This window comes from Nycticebus coucang, chromosome 1 (genome assembly GCF_027406575.1).
Source record: "Nycticebus coucang isolate mNycCou1 chromosome 1, mNycCou1.pri, whole genome shotgun sequence".
In the NCBI taxonomy this organism is placed as follows: Eukaryota; Metazoa; Chordata; class Mammalia; order Primates; family Lorisidae; genus Nycticebus; species Nycticebus coucang.
In genome coordinates this window covers 131,670,345-131,682,778 of record NC_069780.1, presented here as the reverse complement: position 1 = coordinate 131,682,778, position 12,434 = coordinate 131,670,345, and the positions used below count along the sequence as shown (strand labels likewise).

The following is a 12,434-nucleotide window of genomic DNA, read 5'->3' as shown; positions in this document are numbered from 1 at the left end:
GTGCAGCTACTGCCTGTGTTCCCAGCCCTGTGCCCATGCCTCTTGTTAGGTGAACCTGACTGACAGGAAGCCAGAGGGCTAGGGCTCATTGAAGCATTTCCTGCAGATGAACCTTCAAGGGCATGGGATGGAGAGGGGAGAGGTAGAGAGCTGATCTAGAAGGCAAACAGGGTCTGGCCAGCACAATTCTTTCTAGCTTTAATATTTCTGATTCCAGAACAACCCAAACACAGCAAGCTTTTATTTGATAAATATGTTCCAAACACCCCTAAGGTTCTCAGAATATATAAAAAATAATCAACATGGGGAATGAATTGGATGTACAGATGAATGGATGAGTAGTAAAGGACTCTCTGACCATTGGGACAACTCACTAGATGGTATTTCAACGAGACTGCAAGCTTGGTGAACATGGGCTGAGCTGGGTTTATCCATTGCCGAATCCTCAGTCCCCAGCATTATGCTTGAACCTTAGTCTTGAATAACTTGATTGATGAAACATCAGGAGTACCAGTGCCGTAGTAAGTCTTCAGACAGGAGAACTCAAAGTTAGGGTCGAGAGCTAACCTTCTGGGACCTAGGAGAAGCAGATGACCATAGTGTTTGTTTTTCTGCTCTTAGCAGCTTTTAGACCCAAACTTTCAGCACCTCCCAGGGAACAAAGACAATTTGATAGTGGTGGAGGGTTAAAGGATAGTCCATCCCTCAATCCTTTCTTATTACTCAAAAGAGCCATGTTGTAACTCTTGCATCCGAACCTCAAGTAATTAATCTATCTATTCATTCAGTAACATATGTTGAGTGCTTATTTTGTGTTTGAGAGTCCAAAAACAGAGAGAGACAGCCTCAGCCCTCAAGGAGCTTAGTCTGGTAGGAACTAGAGACAAGACATTAGGAAACTACACTATTAGTGCTGGGGCTAGAGGAAGCAATTGCAGGACACCTGGCGGGGCTGCAGATACCAGAGCAGCTGAGTGCAGAAGGGCTGTTCCACTTGTTTACTTATCTTTGACATCCATCCCTCCACCATCACCACCTCTCCCCAATAAGTACATTAAGTAAATGGCTTGTAATGCAAATTCCTTTGTTTTGGATGCATTTATACCAAAGTGCCATAAATCAGGCAAAGAACACATGAAAAAGGTACAGTCCCATCAGCCGCTCAGTGAAAGCATATAGAGTGCATGGTCCTATCAGCCAATCAGTGAGTGCATGGTCCCATCAGCCAATCAGTGAATGCATGTAAGGGCTAAACTCCTTCTTCCCAGCTCTTGGTATAGAGCAGGAACAAGAGGCCAGAAGGGCACCAAGTGGGTGTCTGGATTGGAAGGAGGAGAGAGCAGATGTAGTAAGGGAGGCTGGAGACTCTGCAGACAAGCTTCGCAGACTGCAGAATGTTTTGAAGGATCAGTACTATTTACCTTCAACTCTTTGCAAACAAATGGAAAGTACCTAGGTGAGGAGGTTTGTTTGTGCTCCTTTGTTTTTTAGCCTCTAGCAACTGAACGTAGGGTACAAGGTCTCAAAACATTATTCATTTATATTAACACTGACTCACCTGATTTATGAAGGTGGTTGAACGGTTTTAAAACATGGGCAATTTTGCTATGAAATCACTTCGTTCTCAGAGGTTTTGTTAATGGAGGTATTTATGTATTTAACTTGAGTATAATGATTAGGAAGGGAAAAAAACGATTTGAGGAGGAGGAGCAGAAGGAAAAAAGAATAGCATCTGGGTCAAAATGCAAAGGACAAATTTGTGTAATTTATCTGTACTGCCCTCTTTAAAAACAAAAACCTACTAGATTTGTAAGAATTTGATGAAGCTGGGCGCAGTGGCTCATGCCTGTAATCCTAGCACTCTGAGAGGCTGAGGCAGGTGGATTGCTTGAGCTCAGGACTTCCAGACCAGCCTGAGCAAGAGCCAGTGGAGATGGCTCCACTAAGAATAGAAAAAACTAGCAGGGCATTGTGGTGGGCACCTGTGGTCTCAGTTACTCCAGAGGGTAAGCAAGAGGATCTCTTCAGCCCGAGAGTTTGAGGTTTCTGTGAACTGTGATGCCCCAGCACTCTACCAAGGGTGACAAAGTAAGACTCTGTCTTAAAAAAAAAAAAGAATCTAATGAAAATGCTTAATTCTTAGTTAAATTTGGGAAATAGATATGCTTTAAATTTCTAATTTCTTCCATCTCTAAAGAGTGTTGCTGGGTTATCTGAATATATATATGTGGGGGGGGAGGGTTGTTGCTGGGTTAAGCGTATGTGTGTTGGGGGGAGGGTGATGTACAGGGTGTACATTTTCTATAAGAACATTAAATCTATTAGGAAGCAACTCTCTCACTTGCAGTCTTTAAGGCATTTAGAGTTTTCGTAATGTATCTTTACCATTGGCACATTGTGTCCTTGGCCTGGAAGAAGTTATGCTGGGACCAACCATTGGCTTGTGAGCTGATGCTCTTACCTTCCAGGCAACTGCTTAGGTTTCCTTTGTCCCGTCCTTTCTCTCTGTCCACCCTTCTAAAGTCTGTAGTCTTTTCAGGGACTTGATCATTAGGTCTCTTGCCCAGAGATTCCTGAATTTTTAGGTGTAACCGAATGTTTACTTTGACCCCCACACATATGTTTCCTTTTACCTACTAGATGTCTTTCCTGGGTATCAGCAGGCTCAGACCCTCTCCCCTTCAGTGCTTGCCCTTGCACACCCTGTCCCCATCCCTGTGGGAGGTACCAACACCCCCATTCTCAGCCTCTGAGTCACCTACTCACAGTCCATACATATGTTTATGTCAGTCACCAAGTCCTGTCCTACCCCTGACTGTCTTTCCTCACCATTCTCAAAGCCACTGCTTTCATCGGCTCTTTCTGGGCAATCATTATTAATTATCTCTCTTCCCCCATTGGTCTTCTATGCTTCCCTCAACCACCAGGCTTATACTAGTATTTATATTGTACAAATCTCCATGTCCATCCCCTGTGTAAGATCTTTGAGGAGCTCTCCACTTTCTAGTTCCTCTTATTGGCGAACAAACCATTTAGATTGTCTCCTTCTCTTTGTGGGAGTTTCCTTTTCGTCATGGGCTACAGCTCCTCAGTCTCCACAGCATCTTCTCCTCTCTGTGACCTTGAAGAGGTGGCAGGCTCAGAGTGTGGTTTCTGCCCTCTTCTTTCTGACATTCTCCCCTCCTTAGGTGACCTCCTCTAACCCCACAGCTCATGGAGGCATCTATACACTCATGACCCTGAAATTCATGGCTCCAGCTATGAATCTACAGACATGATCTACAGACACATAGACCTCCTCTTGCCATCTTTACCTGGATATGTAATAGAGACTCGTACTTTACGAGGCCAGAGCAGAGCTCCTGATCTCCCACCCTTTCTTTTCCTGCTTCTCTCCAACCCTTCCCTGTCTCAACGGATGGTACCACTGCCTACCTGACTTCTCAGGCCCAAACCCTAGGAGTCGTCTTTTTGTTTTCTCTCTTTACCCCAGTTCCCACAGCCCGTGCGTCACAGGTCAACCTCACATTCACAGTTCACTCATCCTGAACCTGGTCCTTCGTCCCACCCTCCACATCCTTCTCCCTAGTCACACCCACCTTCAAGTGGATGACCCCAACAGCCTCCTGCATTTATCTTCCACCTTTCTTCCCTAGGATCGATTTTTCACCCAGTGGCCAGAGCGTTTTTCAAAAATAAAATTATATTATGTTTCTTCTTTGCTTAAAACCATCCCAAGACTTTCTGCTATACCCCAGCCACGCTGGCCTCCTGTCACTTCCTCGAACTCACCAAGCTTGTTCCTACCTCAAGGATTTTGCATTTGCAGGCCCCTTCCCTGAGATCCTCTTCCTGCAGATCTTGGCATTCTCAGCTCCTTTGGATAATCCAAGTGCTCGTCCAAATGTCCCCTCCTAATGAAGCCCAGAAAAGACTTCCCAAACTAAAGTGATTGCACCTTCAACTTCTTTCTTGTTAATTGTCTCTCTTCCTCCACTAGAATGTAAGCACCATGACAAGTATGGATTCATCTTACAAATTTATCTTACATACATATCCTCAGTACTTAACATACTTCCGTGAAGTAGTTGGTCAAAAATATTTGTTAAGTGAATGGATGAATATGTAACTGAGTAAATTTGCCTCTGTGATAAATACCTCATACATGTATGATGTTATATATTTAAGAAATGAGATATGTCTAGAAAGTATCCAGCCATGTAACATGAAAAATAGAGACATTTATTAAAGAAGACAAAAGAAACATTGTATATAAGACAATGATGCCTGAGTCCCCTTCAAAGTAGGCACCTTGGGACCTCGTACAAGTTTCCTGGGATCTTTCTACTCTTCAAAAACACTCTGCAAAATCTTTTATCCTTTGTTGCAATCACCATCAGCTGCCTCACTGTATTTTCCTGAATCTCATTGATGCTCTGAAAACTCATCCCTTTCAGAGGTGATTTCAGTGTTGGGGAAGTCTCAAGATGCCAAATCTCAGCTGTAGGGGGGATGAGTCACCTGAGTGATTTGATGTTTCACCAAAAAAACTGCCCTAAGACATGATGCGTGGGCGGGTGCATCATCATGACAAAGCTGTCAATCATCAGTTGCCAATGACTGTGGCTATTTTTGTCATATTGCATCTCAACCAATGAAGAATGTTGAGTAGTGCTCACTAATTGGTCTGGAAGAGCGTTCTCATGATGGACACCTTTTCACTCAGAAAAAAAAAAACAGTTAACTTGGTCTTGATCTTGCTGCAACTTTGCCAGGCCTTCTTCAGGCATGGAGACTTTCACTAGGATGACTGGGACTTGATTTCTGGATCAGAGCCACAACATTTGATGCAGATTCATTGCTTTCATTTTGAACGTGATGGCCACACCATACACAGGCTCTCTCAGCAGCATCTACCACCCTAGTGACCTGCACAGTGATGTCATCGTTGTCCATGCATGCACATTCCAGTCCATTCTCTTTGGCTGCCAGGTCACATTGATGTCACAGAAAACTTTCTCATTGTGTGAATATTGACAGTGGCTAGATACTTTCTGGATGGACCTCATATACTGTATCGATGAAGAGTGGGAGGGCTTGGGCTCTCAGACACACAAAGCAATGTGCAGCTGACACTTGATACTTGACAGTGACCTCTCTTCAGAGTAGAAGGCAAGGCTGCCATCATTAATGCCTATAGCCTCCTGCTGATAAACAATAATGAGAGAGATTGTATTGATAACGTCAAATTTTCCAGTCTACATTTAATCTTGGCAAATTTGTGACTCTAGGCCATAGGGTTAATGCCCATCCATGTGACAACTGCAGGTTTACTCTGAACTTTTAGTCCTCTCTCTTTCTGACTTGAACAGTCTGGAAGGCAGGGATCCAGGTTGGGGAGTATCTGGGTCAGAGTTCTGTAAGAGGTACCATATATTTTGCCATGTATGATGCGTACTTGCCTTGCCCACTACATAAAATTCTTGTACCATGCATTTACTTTTGTGTTTTGGAATTATTTGTTACATAACATTTTTTGTACCATAACATGTTACAAAATAAATGCAAAAATGTCTTTATAATACAAAAAACAAGTACTGAACAAAGGTGATTTTGTGGCCCATTTCCTTCACACCATAGTTAGCAGTGTAGGAAGAAGAGATTGTCAGATCAATAGAGTCTTAGGAAGGTTTAAGAGTGACAAAGTTACCCCAAATAGAAATATTTACAGTTTTTAAACTTTAGAACATAGCAACGCTGAATTAATTAGAAAAAAAGACCTTCTGAGGACATTTCAAGCCATGTCAAATCTGGGTAGAGGAGATATTCACAGGAGTAAGCAGGAGGAGGGTGGATTCTGGGGCACATCTGAGTGGAGTCACATCTCGCTGGGTGTTACCTGCCCGTCTGGCTTTGTCCAGAGAGAGATGGTGGGGGCCTACACAGGCTCTGTTTCATTCTTATCTCATGATTTTATGTACGGGGCAAGGGAAGTACACATCATACATGGCAAAATATGGTACCTCTTACAGAACTCTGACCCAGACACTCCCCACCTAGATCCCTGCCTTCCGCAAAAGGAGGGACAGAGAGACAGTGACCCATGATGGAGGCGGTGGCTGGTTGGTATGGAGAGTAAGGGAGAAGGAGGAAGTTCAAATGGCTGTGGTTTGAATTAGAGAGGTGTTAGAAGCATTGACCAGTTAGAATTGGATTTGGTAGGGAGATGATGTTTTCTGGTGCAGAAGCTCTCATGAGATATGGATGGAACTCACACTTAGAGATGTTCAGGAGGCAAAGTGTGAGAACAGAGCTTCATTCTGGGATTTTAGATGGCCCAGCCCCACCTCTAGCTAGATTGGGAATTCCATGCGTTTTGGTTTCTTTTCCTTCCTTCTTTCGCTCCTTTTGGTTTATTCCCCTTTGTTCTCTTTCTTTATTATGTCCCTCCCTTTTCTTCTTTCTTTCCTTCCTCCTCATGTTTTCTCCCTCTCTCTCTATTTTACCCTCTTATAAAATCCTAAAGCATTCCATCATCCCTTCCAGGTTTATGGTCTAATGGGTTGAGTGTTGGTTTTCCCCCTTCCAAGACCCTCCGTGGATGCCCGAAACCACAGGTAATTCCCAATACTATATATACTGTTATTTTCTACACATACATGCCTATGATAAAGTTAACTTCTAAATTAGACACAATAAGATATTAGCAATAACTAATAAAATAATTAGAACAGTATAGTATGATAATGTGGTTTATGAATGCGGTTTCTCTCTCGTCCCCTCGAAGTAACTTACCGGCTCTATAGATCTTAGCAAACTCGGCATATGATTTTTTTTCTGTCTTTAATAAATCTACAACTTTCACCCTTTTACTTTAAGGAAGCTCTTCATGGCTCCTCTTTGGCATATCTGAATTGCCAGCATCCCTTCTCTCACACTTTAAGGCCATTATTAAGTAAAATACTGCACTCATTCTCCTCCACAGCCCCCCATCATTGAGCATATACCCCCAAGTACTGAACACAAGTGCTGCAATATTGCAACAATCTGGTAGCCAAGAGGAGTCCTAAGTGACTCATGGGTGGATCATGTGCATAGCAGGGCTACTTGGACAAGGGGAAGGTTTGTGTCTTGGGCAGGACAGAGGAGAACAGCTCGAGATTTCATCATGCTTCTCAGAATGACACACAACTTAAAATTGATGAGTTGTTCATTTCTGGAATTTTCCTATTTAATATTTTTGGACTGCAGTTGACTGCAGATAATTAAAACTGCAAAAACTGAAACCGTGGATAAGGGGGGAATTACTGCTTCTGCAAACCCTCAGAACTCAGACTAAGTTTTGAGACACCATCTGTTTTTATGCAGTGTCTCAGGCACAATAGACAAACTGCTGGCGTCCTCCTAGGACGTCCTGAGCAGCTCTTCTGGAAAATCTTTGTGCTCCTAGGAGGAAAAAATACAGCTTTTGTTTATCTCTTATAGATAATTGGAAAAGGGGTTGGATTCGGAAGATGCATGCCTTCACCCTCTCTCATCATCTCTTTGTTGTTGTTTTCCTTTTAATTTATTTGTGTTTCTTTTTGAAAACATTTGTATTTCTTGCTTGGGTCGATTTGCCCTGAGATTTTTCCAATTGTACTTTCACCTCCTGGGTTATTTTTGTCTCAGACTTTCTTCAAGTTCTTCTTCTGCTTTAACCTCCCATCCCCCCCCCCAATCTCAGCCATACTTGATCATTTACCATCTGATGACTTTGCCATTCTGCTTTTTCTTGTCTATGGAGCCCTAGAACGTGAACATTTCATGAGCATGAAATGATGATAGATTATGCAGTTAAGCTAAGTAAATTTGATCCTTCCACTGAATCTCCTTTCACCTCACTTTTCCATTTGTGGAAGGATGACGTGTACTACTTTTGCTCTTGCTACATAACAAATTACAAATGTAATGGTTTAAAAGAGCATACTTTTATAATTTCACAGTTCCTGTGGGTCAGAGGTCTGGGCATGGTTCTGTTTTAGGAGCTCATCTGAGGGCTGCAATCAAGCTGTCAGCTGGGGCTGCAGTCTCATCTTAAGGCTCGGCTAAGGAAGGGTTCACTTTCAGTTTGTTAGACAGAGGCATTCAGTTTCTTGCTGGCTCTTGGCCAAAGGCACCTTCAGTTCCTTGCCATGTGGGTCTCCCCAACATGCCCTCTTGCTTGCCCAGAGCCAGCACGAGAAAGGGGCTGGTGGCTCATCTCTGAGGTGTCATTTCCATCCTCTTTGCCCTGTTCTGTTGATAGGTAGCAAGTCACAGGTTCCACTCGTGGTCAAGGGGACACAAGGGCATGGCCTCCAGGAAGTTGGATAGTGGAAACCGTCTTAGGGCTTGTCCACCCCGGGAAGAATGCTTTTGTAAAAAAGAAAAAAATGCTTTGAGCTCCTATAAAAAGACTATAAAGGTTGTATTGATACTGCATTCAGGCCTTATTGTGGCAATTATAAATTGTAGCTAACACCCAGTACTAATTGTTCTCTTTGTCTCTAGTCCCATGAACTAGGCTTTACTTGTAAAAATGACCTTTCTTTTCTGACATAAGAAATTTCATCAGGTTCTCTGGATGAGAGAGTCAGCAGGAACATGTTGTTGGTATTGGTTTTGGCTGGACTGACTCAGCCCTGTAGGCAGCTGAGAAAGGAAGGCCTTTGCAAATGCCCTCTAGGTCTTTGTTAGAAATCCCCCCACCTGGGAGAAGCCAGGTATGGGGCCAGAGTGGTGAAAACCAAAAGCAAGATGTCAGGCCTATTTACAGCTGAGACATTCAATTAGCTATAATTTATTGCTTTTTGAAAGTGTGTGAAAGCTTCATAGTATCTGCTTCCAGGGTGGGGAATCTGTAGCTTTGGGGCCACAGAACAACTCCTGATGTGTTCTGTGAAGTGTGGATTGGAGGGGCTGCACTTGGGTATCTGGAAGTCTACCCGTGGCCTAGAGGCACAGTTCCCTACACCATTCAGGACTCCATCTTCCTAAACAGACTGGTGGGGAGTAGGGAGAGAGTGGGGGAGGTGAGCAGGGGTCTGGGAGGGTAGCCACACCTTGATCCACACATGACTCACATTTGTAAATTGTCCCCACGGTTAAGGCTGGGGGTAACTGCCCCCCAAGCACAGTAAGATGTTGTTTACATATGCCTTTGAATGCAAAAGTCTTTCACTTTGAGGAAGAACTATATTATACATGACGTCTTATAATGACCACAGTCTCTGACTTGACAATTTCTTTAAAATTCATAGTGTATATGTATTCGAGTTGAAGGATGCAGGCAAATTTGATCCTTTGCGTTTTCTTGGGGGTCTATGCTCAATGATGGGGGGGCGGCTATGGAGGAGGATGAGAAGAGCGAAGGGGATGCAAGGAGCCCCAACCCCAAGAACCAAGGAAAAGCACCCGGTTTCACAGCTCCAGCGAGACTCCGCTTCCCGGGGCTGGGGGCCCGGGGAGGCGCTGCCCAGAGCAATTAGCTAAGCGGGCTCAAAGTCGGGGCTCCACACCGTGAGATGGGCGCTAGGACCCAGGCACCCGCTGGCCTGGGGACGTGTCTGGGGAGCGAAGGCGCGCAGAGGCTTGGAGCGATCAGACCCTTCTCGTGGGCACGAGGCCGGCGGTGCGGGGTGCAGGGTGCGCAGGCCTCCGGGCCCGGCCGAGGCGCGGGCACCGGCACCGGCACCGGCGCGGCCGGGGCTCCCAGCAGCTGCCCGCCGCGGGCATGGACCGGCAGCGCTGCCCACCGAGCGCGCGCCAGGTGAGCCCCCTCTTGGGGTCCGCGCCGTCCAGGGGCGTCCGCTCTCACCCCGGCACCCGGGCGCTGGACCGAGCCGGGCTGGGCGCGCACGATGCGCGGGCACCAGCCGCAGCCGTCTCCGGCCCCGTCAGACGCCCGGCGGCCAGGGCGGATCTTTCCTTTTTCCTCCCCCTAGTCTCTGCCTACGCTGGTGCTCAGCTCCCTTTCTTCCTTTCCAGGCAGGGGCCACCTCGAGGGTTTAGGGTAACCTTCCGGACAATAATTCCCAATGTAAATAATCGCCCACGAACAGCCGCCGTCCGGGTCTACCAGGCTCTTTGCAGCGCTCACCGCGCTTCCCCGCGGGAGCCCGAGCCGTTTCCTCGTCCGACGGCGGGGGCGCCTGTTGCGCGCGCGATTCCCACGCTCCCAGCGCGGCCGCGGGGCCCCGACTTCTTCCTCGCGCTTCCAGGGGCTTCCTCGCTTCCCGCACCGCAGCCGGGCCGAGGTGTGCGCCTGCGTGTGTGTGTGTGTGTGTACGCGCATGTGAGTGTGTGTGCGCCTGCGTTTGTGTGTGTGCGCACCTGCGTGCGTGTCTGATGTGTGTATCTGAGTGTGTGCTCCTGCATGTGTGTGTGTCTGCATGTGAGTGTGCGTGTGTGTGTTTATGTGAGTGTGTGCTCCTGCATGTGAGTGTGTGTGCTCCTGCGTGTGTGTATGTGAGTGTGTGCTTCTGTATGTGAGTGTGTGCTTCTGTATGTGAGTGTGTGCGTGTGCTCCTGCGTATGTGTGCATGTGAGTGTGCTCCCGCGTGTGTGTATGTGAGCGTGTGCTTCTGCATGAGTGTGTGTGTGCTCCTGCGTGTGTGTGTTTATGTGAGTGTGTGCTTCTGCGTGTGAGTGTGTGTGTGTGCAGCCGAGCGCGCCTCCGTGCCTCGCTCCAGCGCTCCGGACTCCTCCATCTCGAGGACCCCCCCCTCCCCCCGCTCTTCCTCACCTGTCCGTTCTGCTCAGTTCTTGGGACGGAGCTCTCTGAGAGGGCAGATAGGGTGTGAGGATTGACCACCTGCCTCTTCCCGGAGGGAGGGAAGGGATGTGTGCAGGGGCAATGGGGAGAGACGGAATATGCGTGCAAAAAGAGCCTCGCGCGCTGGGGTCGTAGGAAAACGCCCGCGAGAAGGATCCACAGCTGGGGGAGAGGCTCTTTGTCCTAGGGAGGAAGCTGCGCAGGGCAGGCGGCTCTCCTACAGTGAACTTGGGGGTTCGAACTAGGCGTGAGAGTGTCACCTGAAATGCACTTAGTTACCAGGATTAAGTAGAAGAGGTCCTCGGGACTTGAGGCTTGCACCAGGTTTTACAGAGTCTTGGCTAGGAGGTTGGAACCTTAATCAGACTCCTCTGCACTCTCAGGACTAGCTGTCCGGCTCAATCTGACAACAGTTTGCTGTTTCCAGGTCGCTGGCCCCAGAAAAACACCAGTGGTGGGCGAGCTGCCAGTTGGTGGGACCCTAAGACCACCGCAGTTGAGCGCTGGGTATCTTCCCCAGCAACCTGCTGACAGTCGTAGATGCTTCTGTCTGAACCTGAAGTTAAAGGAGCAGTGCTAACCTGAAGAGAGACTTTTTCTAAACCGTGTGTTAGGAGGCAGTCAACAAACCTTTTACACAGGGATGGGGGGAGGTGAAGGCCAGAGGACCTGCTCTCTAGGATTTTATAATCCGATGGTTGCCAGTTCTGCCTCACTACCCTTCTGACCTTGAATAAGCTATTTTAACTTTGTAGCTGCAAAGATTTTCCAAGGAACAAAAGCACAAGAATGATAATTCCCCAGCATTGGAAAGACCATGGTTTTGGAGGCCAGGGAGCAGGGTTTCAGCCCTAGCAGTGCAACTAACCAGCTGTGAAACTCTGGGCAAGCTACACAACCTATCTTGGCCCAGCAGTCATGAAGGTTCAAAGTAGCCTTTAATTCTGGGGTCCACTCTGGCAGTAATCTGCTGATCTTGGACAGCTTGCCAATACTTACTCATTCTTTGCAATCTTGCTACAGACTGTACTTGGTTATAAACTAAAGAGATATTCAATCAGTGGGTGAATTAATTTGAATTCCAATCTGTTTATAAAGCTACAAGTCTTTCAGGCTTAAGGTCTGTGTCAATAGGCCTGGCTAGTTTAGTTAATGCTTAGAATGCATTGAAGGACTTTCCATAGAAAGTTCCTGTGAAGTTTGAGTTTGGTTACATAACCCAGGAAGGGTTTCTGTGCTTCTGAAAGCCCCTGGCCACACCCTCCCTGTTACAGGCTTGAGTAGAGTAGAAACCCCAGATGGACTCCTTGGTAGGAGAGGGCCCCATGTGCCACACATCCCATGGGGGCTGCTTAAATTATAACTGAAAAATAATTTATTTACCTGGGAATGACTCATTTAATATCTTCTCAGAAAAGCAGTTCATCAGTTTGGTACTGAAATCATGAAATTGTCTTCAGAAGCTACATTCAATATTGGAATGCCTAATATTGCGTGCCAGAGTTTACTGGGGTAAGCTCTGCTTTAAAAAACAAAACAAAACAAAACAAAAACCACTGCTTTTTTATTTAATTTCAGGAAGGGATATAAGCAAGATGATTTGTTATGTTTCCTTTTACTAGATAATTTTTAAGAGGTA

The 12,434-nt window shown here is 46.4% G+C and overlaps 1 protein-coding gene across 1 annotated transcript in view; it reads left to right on the top strand.

Annotated features, from left to right (window-relative positions):
* The first annotated feature begins 9,614 nt into the window (after positions 1 to 9,614).
* The window catches only part of PDE8B (phosphodiesterase 8B), a 274,090-nt gene continuing 271,270 nt past the window's right edge, over positions 9,615 to 12,434 (top strand). The window contains exon 1 of the mRNA XM_053588105.1: positions 9,615 to 9,790. Within this exon, the coding sequence (XP_053444080.1) occupies positions 9,755 to 9,790 (36 nt within the window). The 5' untranslated portion in view covers positions 9,615 to 9,754. The remainder of the gene's footprint in view (positions 9,791 to 12,434) is intronic.